Raw genomic sequence first — 14,693 nt, 5'->3', positions numbered from 1 at the left:
CACGGAGCAGAGGCAGAAGCTTTGTGGAGGAGAAAGGATTTGAGTGAGAACTCGAAGGATTGAGGGCATCTGGACCCTTGGGTTGGTGGGGGAGGGGGGTGCCAGGGTGAAGTGACACCGTGAGCAGAGGCCACGTGGGCCCGTGTTCCCATCGGAGGTGTTATTGGCCTTACCTCCGAGTCATGTCTTCCCCGTGTGAGTCTGTCCGAGCGTCGCAGGTCCTGGGATTCTCCTGCAACTAATGCCACTAGCACTGTCCCTTTCCACTTGCATTTTCAAACAACACTCTCTGCCCTGTGAGGACCACAGGGTGGGTTTGTGAAGGCACGCAGGAGTATGTCAGGCTAGAAAGGTAGTGAGCGAGAGATCCCCACGGAAGGCCTCGAGTGCCAGGGCAGGACATTTGTACTTTATTAAGCAAGCAATGAGGGGCTGCTGCTTTTCTGCAGGGAGGGGATGAGATCCGAAGTTTATAGGTTGAATGGAAGGCCCAGGAAAGGCAAGGAAATCGGCCTCAGCCTCCTAGGCTCTTCTCACTCACGTTGTTTTCAATCCGATGGGTGGCTTTACCCACAATTATAGGCACAGGGCAAAGGTCAAGAGGCAGGCCTAACTGCACACCCTCCTGCTGCTTGCTGGACTGTCCCCTCAGAAGAGCATTTGCTAAATCAGGATTTGAGGAATCTTCCGTTGGCTTTCCCTATCTGTTGAATAAACCCACCTAGTGATGATAACAAAGGGACTCATCCCCATCAGTCTGCCCTGGCAGAATTTGCATAAAACTGGTAAAAGTAAGGAGAATGACAACCTTTGAGGGTTTTTCTCTCATCTCCCTGTCCAGGGTCCACGACGTCCTTAATAATTAGCGACCCGTCAGAGCTTGAACAAGGGGACTATTTAGGCCGACCAAAGGAGAGAGAGAGGAAAAGACTTCCTGCGCTCCCCTTTCCTGATAAGGACAGGACAAGGTTTTTGGAATCCCGAGCTGATAAAGGACCATTGTGGCGGCTTCTGCAGGAACCCTGGGGCCATGAGGGAACTGGGGCTAAGCAGTCGAACAGCCCTTGAACATTTGTGAAAAGAATTACTTGGCGGAAGTCAAGGCAGCACGAGGCCCCTCGGGCTGGGATGTGCCTCTGCCGTCAGTGGCGCGGGGCTGACGGCGGAACCAGCGGGCAGCCTGGGGCGGTGCTGAGAGGACAGACCTGAAGGAGGGGAACCCCGAGCTGCGGAGGGCAGCGCTTCAGCCCAGGGCTCCCCTCGACACCTGGAGCCTGAAACCCAATCGCCAGCCAAACGCAGGAAACGCAACTGCTCTTTTGAAAACGGCCTGGGGAAGAGAGAGGAGCCTCCTGCCCCCGCCCCGCCGGAGGGTGTCCAAGGCAATAAACCGCAGGAAAGGAGGAGGAGGGCCGCGGAGTGGAAGCCGGTCTGGAACTTATTTAGGAATTATGCTCTTTCTTTTCCAGCCTTCAAAGCGCTTTGTGAGCCCAGGCACCTCATCATTTACAGTTCTTGCTATTCTTACAGCAAAAAAATAAAAGTGGGAAGAGATATCTTGAGATATACGATTCTGGGGGAGGCAGCAGGGAGATGGACTAGATGGGAGTTTCCAGGGCGTGTCAGAGATCGGGGGTTTTGCTGGGGGCTTGGGGTTCAGCTGACGGTCAGGAGCCGGTCACACACTCTTTGTGTGCTCATGGGGAGGAGGCTGGATGGGAAAGGACTGCAGCCCTGCTGGGAGGCCCTGGAAGGGGTACAGGGTGTTGGAATTGGGATAACTCAAGCCCAGATTCCAACAGTAATTTGTGCATGGGGTCCCCCTTTCCCAGCTGACAGCTGGCCCTAGCATTCTGGGAGAGGAAATGCAGAGTCCTCTTGAAGACCTCGCTCTGCATCCAGGTGCTGAGTTAGTTCAGGGATTAAATTGAGAGCAGAGGTTAAAGCACAGTCAACGCTCAGTGTGCTCACTGCTTGTTGTTTCCGCTTTGTTCCTGAATGGATTTGAGGTGGGTGGCTGGTATGGTTCATTTCTCAAAACTCAGTCTGCTTTCCCTCCCCCTCCCCGCAAATGCCAAGTCACTGCCACATCAGTTAAAGCAAAGCAGATAGGCAATATAAATGGGAAATGTTATGTTGTATTTTGTTAGCACGTATGCATACACACACACAAAATAGGCAACGTAAACCCACTGCAGAGGGCCCCAAGCCATCTAACACCTCAAAATCAAACCAGAGTGTGCTGGGGGCTATTTGACACGCCACGTGTACCTTAGTATCAATTGTGTTCTTCCCATCCCGCCAAAGTGCTGCCGACGGTGGAAGGTCCACAATTATCCAGTTAGTAGTAGTGGTTCCAAAAGCCACAGAGGAAAGCGAACGAATCGCCATCCACTCTCACCTCTGGTCTAAGAATCCAATTCACGACAAACCTCACCTGATACCACAGAGGTTCATTTCAGGCTCGAGACAGATCTGGAACGCAACACAAAGCATTTTCTGAAACCAAAGCATCTTCCGCCTTGCTGGAGACTCTGGACCAGCTGGCGATGCAAACGTGCGTACAAAAACTGCTAGAACGCTCTGTTCTGATCCCACGGCTCCCACAAACAAACCCAGAAGACTGAGCTGGAAGGTCTGGGTGCCATTTATTGACAGCAGTTTACACACATTTGTTTTCTTCCCATGGTTGTCTCCTTCAAAGCACAGGCACACAGCCCTCTAGAAGGGCAGTCTCTGAATGAGGGAGCTGGGAACTCAGGATGCACACGTCTTTGGCAGGCATGTTCAGCTACGGCAGGATGCAATCCTTCAAGCTGGAATTCCGTTGAGTATTTGAGAGGAACCAAGGTGGGGGTAGAGAGGAAGTCTTCAACAGGGCTCACGTCGCAGTCCAGGCCTCCTTGCTCACTATCCAAGTCCATCCCAGTTTTAGCACCCTGGGGGGCAGCAAAATCAGGCCCACCCACCTCAACAGGGGCAGAGCCTTCACTCCTCGCCCAATTTGCACACACCTGCTTTTACTGGCCCCACAGACAGAGAGAAGCAGCCTCATGGTAAGAGACAGGCCACTTCCTCTCTGACCTTTCCCAGCACCTCTGTCAGCTGGGTTTGCAGGAACTGCTGGAACAACTGAGGCCTGCCTTCTTGGTTCAGCTGCGTGTGCCGTCTTCCTCACATCTTCTCTAAATGATAGGTTTGAGGCTACAAGTTTACTCAAGCTGACACTGTACTCCTCAGTCAATCACATACACTGCCCTGCCTTTCTTCTGCCAATCACCAGTGCCTAGGCGAGAGCTCCAGCCTGCCCTAAACAGGGGACTCCAAGCCAGTCTGCATAGGCACTTGGCAATTTTTGATAGGGGAATGGATAAAAAGGTGAATGGATATGGGAAAAATCAAAGAGCTTCATCTGATAGAGTAATTGGAGATCTGAAGTGATTTCAATTTTATTTCCTTCACTTTAAGCCAATCATGAAATTTCACAGTGATTTCTGGGGTGGGGACAGAAGGAAGGCTGTGTTAGAATCAATGGGCTGTGGCCCAGTTGGCCCAAGGCGGTGCAGGCAGAGTGGGCCTCACTGGGGCAGCTGGAGGAGCACCGACTGCCCAGACGGTAGGTAGGTGATGTTTCGAGAGCGGGAGAGCTGGTACGCAATGTCCTCTGCAGCTTCCAGCTTGCGCAGCTCAATCAGGCCGTCACCCGCAGTGGCAAGTGAGTTGGCGATCAGTTCAGCTGCCTTGGAATCGCCCTCGGCAGAGATGATGGCTGCCTTCTTCTGCTGTTCAGCCTAAGAGAGTGGAGATGGAGAACAGACCAAGATCAAACCTCAGGGCACTGCATGGTAGCTCCAGCCCAGAAAGGACCTGGGTAGGTACCTTTACCACTTCCAGAAGGAACTCTGGGGATTTACCTGTTTCCTTCCTCCTCATGATGGAGTCAACAAGCACATTTTCCACCCAGGCCTCCTTTTTCCATTAATGCCCACTTGTGATAATTGTAGGGATGCATTTCTGTTAGCTCCATAAATAGTGGTCTCATTTCAAAGTCTTCATTAATATTAATAGCAAAGCAGGTTAGCCACCCCACTCTGCGGCAGGACCCAAAGCCAAAACTAGTATAGCTAAGGAAGAGCAGTTTGCCCATGCAAACGTCCTATGCATTGTCTATCAACTAAACTAGTGTTTCCTCTGAGCAGTTCCTGACCTGCAACCTAGCCACCCAGCATGAGATATCCTAGGTTTTCCCTACCGATATCAACAGGATGACACCTATCTGCAATATGTGACCTTCACAAGTGTGGGAGGAAAGTACAGTATCAAGCCTTTCTGAAATTAACACATGATTTTGAAGCAGCTAGGCTCTGTCTGTTCCTTCAACAAGTATTTACTGAGCACCTAGTATCACCAGACACAGTTCTAGACTTGTTCTATACTCTCGAGTTATGATAAAAAGCACAACCCTGTCCACATTGGGTTTCCATTCGCCAAAATTAAATGCCAGCCACACATACGGCCCTCTCATTCCCAATTCTAAAGACTGAAGGGTCTTGGAAGAGGAAAAATGGTGGTGGGGAGAGGGGGGCAGCAAGAAATTAATACATCTTTGCAAGGATCAGGAGACCAGGCTGCTCTGCAAGTATATCATGCTCCATCACACCGTTTGACACATCTGGATGGATTTAACACTTGAAAAAAAAGAAATCTACTGATGATACTACATCTGGAGCAACGTTTGATCCTTTTTGCTGTCAGCTTTTACATGTAGCCAAGGTTAAAAATGACTTCCCAGCGAGGCCAAAAATATTCCAGGAGAAACATTTTTATTTGTAGGAGAGTGTTTTTGATCTTAGGGAAGCTGGAAAAAAATTACCCTTCAGTGATTTAAGAATGTAACTTCACATATCCTTGACTAGCCCCCAAAGACTCTGGAACCAATTGCAGGAGTACACTCCCTTCAATCCCCTTCCGATTATCTCGGAAGAAGAGATGACAGATGATGAATTTCCAGGCCACCCAGCAAACAGGGAAGCTGAACATGGGAGAGGAGGAAAGAGACCCCTGCCATCTGGTTGAACACTCACCTTTTCCACCACAAATCTGGCCCTCTCTGCTTCCTGCTGAGCCACCTGTTTGGCTTCCACTGCTTCTGTGAACTCCTTCCCAAAGGTCAGATGTGTCTAAGGGAAGAGAGTGAGACCAAGATGAGGCAGTGTAATTGCTTAGGCAGCATTGCTGGGAGGCCCCCGTGACTGTCGGAAGGAAAAGGCCAGGAATGGCTCTAGCAGCTGGAGGCATCCGTGAGGCCAGAACCCCCTTCCACCTCCACATCCTTGCCCAAACTGAGTTTACACACAGAATCACTGGCTGCCCAAACTGCTCCCATACAGCATTCTGTCACCCTCAGTGCAGTGAGCTCATGCAGAAAGTAGCACCCAGGCTTTCGCTCAGGCCCCCAGGCACCATGGGGGTATCTACTCACTAGACCACCCCCCTAGGAGGAGACTTGGAGGGCCCTAGGATCCCCACCACTGACTGGTACTCTTCAAGGCCCACTGATTCCCCGCTCAAAGCCCCAGAGGCCAGATAGAAAACCCGAGCCCCTGAGAGTGGGGGACGCAGCTGTTTCTCAGGGCTTCAGGATTCTGATGCACTCTGCTTATGGATTAACCAGTCCACTTCTTTCTCACTGCACCTCCACCACAAAACAGGAAAAGGAAGGCATGACGGAATGCAAATCTTGGTGTTCTCTATGCGTGAGTGGTTCTGGTAGAAGGTTTAAAAGAGGAGGCAGGTAAAGCCATTGGTCAGGGGGAGGATTTAAAATTCCAACTACCCACAGACCGTCCCTGATAACTTAAATAACTGAGACTGCTGAAATCACTGTCCCTGATGATGGCACAAACAATGAGAACAGATCTCAAAACTCTTAATGCCTAGTCTAGAGTTAGAGTGATTTACTTACTCATCCAACTTTTTCTTAAAAAGGAAAAAATAAAGGGAAGAAAAGCATTGGTTTTTCTATCAAATTCTAATCGTTTCATTTCCTCCTCCACCTTCCCAACCTCTGCGTTTTAAAATATAAGCAGCCCAAAATGTCTCCTGAAGAATAAATTGTGGTCCCACTTTCTTCCAGAATTTTTAACACCTCTAATTCTTAAACTGCAGCTGTTCTATTTTACCTATTCCATTTCTGGACTCTCATTCAAGGTTTGGGGAAGAAAATGCAGCCCTGAGAAATGAAAAAATGAAATATGCAATTAAAGAATAAAATTTCACTCCAAAAAGGCCAGCCGAGGGCAGCAAATTCCCCATGAAATCTAATTTTCTTCTCACATCTCTTTGAGAGGGTTTCTTGTGGTCAGCCCACATTTTCCCAGAATAGAGTATGTGGTTGAAATCTAGCAAAACGCCAGGCATCTTGTTAGGTTTTTACTTCGCATTTTCTCTCAGCCAAGGTGTTCAGGTTAACAGCAGCCAGGGAGCGCCTGAGGAAATGCTCTTGTGGGGTCAGGGGGCTGCAGTCTGGCATGGTGCCAGCCGAGGGAGCCCACAAGTCCTTCCACTTCCAGCAACTGAAGCGAGTGGAGCAGTGCCCGCGGGTTAGGGCTGGGTGTCGCTGAGTGCGACTGTTTAAACAGCTGCACAGATGCTGAGGGGGAAATGGTGCCTTTCCCTAGTGATGCACAGGAGAACTGAACAGGAAACACTCTACCTCCCTACCCGTACAAATCACTCTGAATGATTTTTCCCAGAGACTCTAGAAACACGACCCTTTTCCCTCACCCTCCTTGATTTGAAATGCTATCCTGTCTGTACTGCTTTTGGTCTGAGTTATGGCATTCAATATCACATAAACACACAGACTATAATGTCTCAAGAGGCTAAACTACGCCTCAGAGATGTCCCTTGGCCCCTTTATCAGGCTTTGGGGAACAGACCATTAGTTTACACTCTATCACCTTTCTCTGGGGGTCCCCAGAACTCAATTCACTGAGCTTCAGACCAGAACTGTTAGAATTCCCAGGGGTCAGGCAGGGAGGTCTGTGCTAGGGAAAAAGATCACGCAAGCTGCTCTCTAGGCTCTATCAGGCAGTTTCTTCCTGTTTCCAACAGGGTTAACAATGCACCACTCCCTGGGGAGCTTTGGGGAACACTCATATTTTGGAGAAGGTGACAAATCTAGTAGTTAGGGACCATCTGGACAAGGCCAGAGTTCATAAGAAAAATGTGTGTGGCAGAGGGGAGGTAACAGAACCTCAAACAGAAAACAAACCCAAGGAAATCACTTCACATTATTAAGAAGTTGCCATGTTTTCAAGTTATCTAGGAAGGTGGGAAGCAGGACCTAACAGCGTCTACCCAGAACTGGAGCCAGGCATCTAACCAAGAACTGCAGCCCCACAGCCGTAGGTCCCTAAAGATCTTACCAAGGACACGTCATCCAGGATGAGCCCAAAGGTCGCAGCTCTCTCTGTGAGGTCATCGCTCACCTGTCTGGAGACCAGCTCTCTCTGGGTGATTAGTTCTCCAGCATCAAATCGAGCCTGGGATCAAAGGGAGGGGCAGAGGAGCAGGTCACAGTGAGGAAGCAAAAAGGGAACCAGCAAACTACATGGTCATACCCCCATCAACCCACTGCCAAGCTTTTCCTGCTACCAGGCTTGAGGCCGAGGGGTCCCTGTTCACTCACCACCACTGATTTGAGGATCTCTGTAGTGATGGACGGCAACACACGCTCATCGTAGTCCTCTCCGATGCTGGTGTAGATGCGAGGAAGCTGGCTAGCAACTGGCCGGAAAAGGATGCGTAGTGTGATGTTGACATTCTGTAAATCTTAAATTAGGGGACATGCACTGGAGTTAAAAATAAACCAGAGTGGGAAGACAAGTGGACTTTTATATGAGCTCTTCTACCCCCAATTTGTCACAATTTACAAGCAGATCTGCTGATTATTTGACCTGCAGGGTAAAGACCAGGTATGCATGGTATCAGAGTTAGAAATTTCTCCAAGCTTTTGTTGATGACGGCTTTTCATTTTGTCCTGAATTCCCTCTTACACAATTAAGAGTACATGTCTAACCCCTAAAGATGGAGAAAGAGATTAAATGAGGAAGGGGTACCAACAGAGAAGACAGGATTTAACAAAGGATTATGAATACTGAAACTTTATATAAATATACATATATATTTTTAGATGCTAGGATATTAGAATAGCTAGAAGGAAATAACTGAAATGGTGGAACGGTAACCTATAACATTCTTTAAAATTTGCTCTATAGCTATTCGTTGAATTGTACTTTGAAAGTTTTCACCTTTCTGTGTACACCCTATATTTCACGATAAGGAAAGAAATGAAACTGTAGAACTGTAAAAACCATAACAATTTTTGAAATTACCTATAAAACTGCTTGTTGAGCTGTACATTGAAAGTTAACACCTTTCTATATAAATGTTATATTTTACAATAATGGAAATAACTGAAATTCTTTGAAATTTGCTAACTACTTGTTAAATCATACTTTGAAAGTTATCACTGTTATGTGTATATGTTAAAGTTCACAATTTAAAAGTGCATTAACCATTGCTTTGTTTGAAATGTTGTGGGGTTTTTTTGGTTGTTGTTTGCCTGTTTGTTTTTAATTTTTTGATAAACAAAGTTAAAAAATTGAAAAAAATCAGTAGAAAAATGGGAGTAAAAACTAAATGACAAATAGGGTGGGATGGGGGGATGGTTTGGGTATTCTCTTTTCACTTTTATTTTTTATTCTTATTCTGATTCTTTCTGATCTAAGGAAAATGTTCAGAAATAGATTGTGGTGATGAACGCGTAACTATATGATCATACTGTGAACAGTTGATTGTATACCATGGATGACTGTATGGTTTGTGAATATATTTCAATAAAACTGAATTAAAAAAAAAAAAAGTGCATTAAAAAAAAAAAGAATGCATTTCTAATAGGTGCCATGGATTGTTTGGTACAATGAACTTTTTAGGAAAACTGACAGACCAAGACAAAGGCTAGGATGAAGCCTTTCTAGGGCCTGGTGAATGTGGTCTGGGTCAGGAGCACCTTTAGAGAGGTCAGTGTGAGACCAGTGGAAATAGCACGGACCACCAGTCCAAAGACCTGGACTCTAGTCCCACCGCGCTGTTCACTAACATGTGGCCTCAGTAAGTCTGAGCCAGTTGGAGCTTATTTCCTTGTCTGTAAGAATGGGGATGGTTTCAACTGCCTCCCAGGACTTGCAGAAATGTTGGGGGAAACTGAAGGAAAGAACAGACATAAAGGCAGTCTATCAACTGCCGAACAGTTGTAAGGGCTTGTCAAACTCATCTACAGCCTGCTTCTCATTACTTGGCCCAGGTGAAGGACCCAGGGAGAGGAATTATACTTTCACTTGACAAATTCAAGTCGTCCTGGAACTAAGCCATTGTCAGAGCTTGCTTAGAGTCATAAACAATATGTACCAAGTGCCCATGAGACAGTCCTGAACCAGACACCAAGACAGGTGGGAAAAGCATATTAACACATGTAAGTCCCTGATCTCTGGATTTTCCCAACAGTTCTGGAAGTAGGCATATAATACACCCCTTAGAGTAATTACAAAACAGAAAAAAGAAATTTTAAAAAAGTGGGAAGTTTAGGATTAGGTTTTTAACTCCGGATTTTATGTTTCTGTATTAACACCATCTTTGATTTCCTCTTTTGTAGTAGGTTTACTTCTTAAACCCCCTACCCAGGAGCTACAGAACAGGCTCTGAAATAGCAATTTACCCTTCCCCTTCTTCTTTGCCTGGCAAATTTCTCACTCTTCAAGACCCAGCTCCAATATCAGTTCCTGCCAGGAGACCTCCCCAGCCACCCAAGGGAGTCAGCTCTCTCTTCCATGCTCCCACCTCACTCTGAATGACCTTGACCCCATTACTGACCACACTCTACTATAATTGCTTGTTCACATGTCTACCTCCCTGGCTATATTGAGATCCTTAAAGGCCCTGTTTCATTCACCTTTGAACTACCTCCATCCTCCAACCCAGCACAAATCCTGGCACATCACAGTAAGCAAACATCTGTCGAGGAACAGCACCGAAAGCATCAAGTATTATTACAATAATAAGCCAATGTCCACATGGCTTATTAATCACTGCCATCTGCTATTCTATTAACTGTCTATGCAACTCTATGTGGAAGGTGAGGGGAGAAAAGTGATAGCAATTCATTTTAGGATCAGACTGGCAATCCAGTGGCATGTACAATCACCAGGAGACTGCTCCCAGGGAATGGGGGCTCAGCTTGTGAGATAACAGTATGAGGTCAGCACTGCTGGAAGCAGTGGCCTTGGAAAGCAAAACAAAGGGTAAAGTCAGCTATAAAGGCACAAAGCACAGCTAGAGATTGGTTTATACAGTCACTCTGGGGAACAATAACTGATGGGAAGGTTCAACTGAGGGGGCAAAAGACACATTTAAATTCCTTTAAAAATTTGTACGGCTGCTTGTGTGCATTCCTTTAAGTATAAATGTCATTTCCTCCTATGAATCCATAGAAAATTATCCAGGGCAAATATGCCAGGAATTATTATTCTGTGACTTCCCCATCTTCTGGATCCTAGTGTCTCACAGATGATTCTGGACCTGATGAAAGAGCACAGCACCCTTCCAAACTCCCTACTTCATCTGTCCCGCAGGTGAGACTCACCTTTGCTACCAGTGATGACTGGCACATTACGTGGTCGAGAGCGGCAGTCAAAGATAATTGGTTTCTGTACCCAAGGGATGAGAAAGTGGGTCCCTTCCCCTACTACAATGTCTTGGACTCCACGGAACCGGTCAAAGATGACAGCTCTGTGCCCAGCATCCACTAGGAAGGAAGAAGGATGACAGGTCAGAAACACTCCCTAACCCTTTAGCCAAGAGGTGCATGTCTTTGAAACATCCCTGGTGCTTTCTGATCATTTAAGTGTTCTCTCTCCTGCTCTGTCTTCCTGCACTTCTGGTCTCTAAAGGCTTCTAAATAGCTACAACACTAAGCAATCACTTCCTGTCCCATGTATCTCCCCAAGGACTTCGGTAATAGGATCTGCTCCCCACAGTCCTTTCCCCTTGAAAGAACTGCTGCTGATTTTCTGATTAACCATCCCCTCCCCAAGCCCCCCACCAACACATTTCCAGGAATCACCTCCCAAACTTCTTTGAAAAACTCACCAAGGCCTTCACTGTCACCATGCTCTACCCTGCCTCCAATTTAACCCAGTGATCCCAGAAGCAGCACTCTCACTATGGGAATACTCAATTCAGAAGGCCCCACTCTTTCTTCCCAATACCTTAGTTTCCCTAAGGGGTTATAGAGCTGTCTTGTTGATTGAGAGATAAATTCAGTGATGGTGATAATTGCCTAGCTGTACAGGTTGTTGCCAAAAGGATCATGGTATGAAGATACACCATATAAAGCAAGCAAGCCTTTATGATCAGATGCTTTCTGCCTCTCTCTTTGGACATTGTGGTTGGTCTAAATATCTCCACTCTGAAAGTAATCCTGCTCGTGGCATAGCCATACACGAGGTGGGTCAATCTAAGCAGAATGTCCAAGTTGGAGGGGGTCTTCTGAAATAAACTATTTCATCCCCATTGCTTGATCAGTGAGGAAGCCGAGGCCTAGGGGGAAAGTGATTTGCTTAAGGCCACACAATAAAGTAGAAGAAAAGCTGCTTAAACCCCCGCCTTATTGTTAAAAGCTGGGCAATGCAGATAAGCCCCCCAACCCAGAGGCAATAGCCTCTTCAAGAACATCAACCAGATGCAGCCCCCTTTCCCATAAAGTAGATACCCCTTTTCAACATGAACAAATTAGGGAGGTCACTGCCTAGACATCCTGAAGATAGGGAAAGGGATTAAATGTGAGGAAGGGATAGCAACAGACAAGATAAGATTTAACTAAGGATTACAAATACTGAATCCTTATATAATCTTTTTTTTAGATGCTAGGGTATTAGAATAGCTAGAAGAAAATAACTGAAATGGTGGAACTGTAACCTATAACGTTCTTTGAAAATTGCTCTGTAGACACTTGTTGAATTGTAATTTGAAAGTTATCACCTTTCTGTATATATATTTCACAATAAGGAAATAACTGAAACAGTGGAACTGTAATCTGTAACATTCTTTGAAATTTGCTATATAACTACTTGTTAAATCATACTTTGAAAGTTATCACCTCTCTGCATACGTGTTACATTTCACAATAAGGAAATAACTGAAACTGTGGAACCGTAACCCATAACATTCTTTGAAATTCGCTCTCCAACTACTTGTTAAATTGTACTTTGAAAGTTATCACTTTTCTGTATATATGTTATATTTCACAATTTAAAAAAAAAGGAAAAAAAAAAAAGCTGGGCAATACATCTCAAAGGTATTTTCCATGGAACTACCCAACTGCAGGAGGGAAAGCTCCTGCTCAGGACAAGCTCATCAAGCAGGTCAGAAGTACTTGTAAAGTTATTCCACAGGCAGGCAGAAGAGAAGAGAACAAACGAGCTCTCCGTGCCAGCTAGTCAATGAAATCCTGGTATTCAGCTAAAGCATACTGGGGAGTGCAGCATCACTTGAAGTTAGCAAGAGCAGCTGGAGATATCTAACCAGCAACTGGGGTGGGAGGCTCTTTTGAATTAAGGCTCTGAGAAGAACCTATGGCCAAAAGAACCCAAGACTCTGGTAACAAGGCAACCACACGGTGTGGGATAGCAGGAGGTGAGCCCTCTTGGCCACAAACATTCACAGACAGCAGCTACAATCAGGAATGTCACAAGGGCTATTGAGACCAACAGGAATTCTCTGGCCAAGGGCAGTGACCCCCCCCATCCCTCACTGTCTCACCATTATACAAGGCAGAGTTCACCACGCCTCCCGCAACAGCTAACGCCAGGCCAAACTTGCCGATGGACTCAAACACTTTGGCAGCCATGTCTCCTTCTGCTGGACCTTGTCTTTTAGCCCACTCACTCCTAAGGGGGTAAAAACAAAACAAAACAACTTAACCTCTAAATCCACAGACAGTCCCCTCTGAGGCACAACATTCATTTCTCAAGTTGGCTATTTATTTCCCCACTCCTAAGAGTTCAAAGTCATCTGCTAACTCCACAGCTTGGGAAAGTGTCACATCAATTCCTCTGCTTTTCTCTTTTTCAGTTGCTGCCATGGAAGGAAAAGGTTCTGGAGCACTTGGTTCAATGATGGGAACCTGAAGTTAATCAGGACATGGCATGGGCTTGATACCCACAGAGAACTTTTAGCTTCACACTAAAAACATCCTCCCATTCCGTAGACCTGTAAGCCCTGAGAGAAAGGCTATGTACTTGGTTCTGTGCAATTCTGGTTTGGAAAAATAACTCAAAGAACATGCTACACGGTGATCCCAACAAAAAAAACACAGTAATGACTAACATTTATATTATATTTCTATCAGTGTTCTGAGGGCAAGTTATTTAATCCCCACAACAATTTAAAGATGTAGATGATTATAGATGAGGAAGCTGAGGTATACAGGTCACAAGAGCCCAAGCTCATACAGCTAGCAAGTAGTGTAACAGGATTCAAACCAAGCAGTCAAACTTTAGAAGGCACAGCTTAAGCCCTCACCATACTGCTTCCCAACATCATATATTAAGAATGACCTTTTATTACCGAAGTAGGAAATAGATGACATTCTGGAACCAAGACAGTGGAAAAAAACAATTTGGGCATAAAGGCTCTAAATTACCACACAACCAAGGAAAGCGCTGGATGAGATGGGCGGGGCTGCGGCGGGGTGGGTGGGAGCACAGTTCACCCAATTGGAAACCAGTCCAGCATTTAACTTTTATTGCCTGGCCCCAACGTCGACGTTCACCACAGTCTCAAATCCTCCCTCCCTCCCAAACTTCGACCCTTTGACTACCATGATGTCTCCCCGAGCACTGAAATCTTTCTTCCCCTGGGCAGGACACCTTACCCCTCAGTCTTTCCATTTCTAATAGTTTCTGGATTATTCCTTACCCTGCCCCCATACACACCTCCCTGGCTTGTGCTGGGCCCACCTCCTTTCCCCTCTCCCACAAGGCCGGCCCACGCACGCACCCCGCTCGCCCACTGCGTATGAAAAGACGAAGGAGTAACAGAGGCACCGAGACACAGACCTAAGACACAGCACACGGTTCTCACCTGCTTCCACTCTGACCTCCACATGAATTCCCCAGCTCCACACACTGCGCATGTGCTCAGCAGCTCCACCTCTGCTCCGCCCCCTTCTAAGATCTGTGTCCCCGATTGGTGAGGAGGAGCGCTTTGAATTCTGGGAAGGGTGGTTTGCAGCCTCACCCTGCTTCCGCTACTCATCTGAGATGGACTGAAATTCCCTTTAGGTCATGCAACAGCAGGCCCGCCCAAAAAAGCATTTTTTCTTTGGCGGTAACCGCGGGGAAGTTGCCGCAAAGCCTTTTGGGGTCTGTAGTTTCTGGAGGGCTAATGCGCGTGCCTACACTGAACCATTGCTGGAAATTGAGGAAGAGAGACGAGCCCCGGGACCATAGATAAGGAAGAGTGGCTGCGTCTGCGGCAGGTGGCAGGGCAGGGTAGGGGCGAATCTATGCCTAATGAAAGAAGAAGGTTGGGCACCATGAAGAAAGCTGTGGCGAAATAACTCGTGGCTG

At 46.6% G+C, this 14,693-nt stretch overlaps 1 protein-coding gene across 1 annotated transcript; it reads right to left on the bottom strand.

Annotated features, from left to right (window-relative positions):
• Window positions 1-2,627: 2,627 nt before the first annotated feature.
• Window positions 2,628-14,271, bottom strand: PHB (prohibitin). Its single transcript, XM_037810174.1, has 7 exons — window positions 14,206-14,271; window positions 12,883-13,010; window positions 10,706-10,867; window positions 7,694-7,836; window positions 7,431-7,547; window positions 5,085-5,180; window positions 2,628-3,791 (listed from the first exon to the last, which is right to left on the bottom strand). The coding sequence occupies exons 2-7, from the start codon at window positions 12,968-12,970 to the stop codon at window positions 3,579-3,581; spliced, it is 819 nt and encodes a 272-aa protein (XP_037666102.1). The 5' UTR covers window positions 12,971-13,010; window positions 14,206-14,271; the 3' UTR covers window positions 2,628-3,578.
• Between the last annotated feature and the right edge of the window lie 422 nt (window positions 14,272-14,693).

Source organism: Choloepus didactylus, chromosome 18, assembly GCF_015220235.1.
Source record: "Choloepus didactylus isolate mChoDid1 chromosome 18, mChoDid1.pri, whole genome shotgun sequence".
Taxonomy (NCBI): Eukaryota; Metazoa; Chordata; class Mammalia; order Pilosa; family Megalonychidae; genus Choloepus; species Choloepus didactylus.
This window is presented reverse-complemented; position numbering and strand designations above follow the sequence as displayed.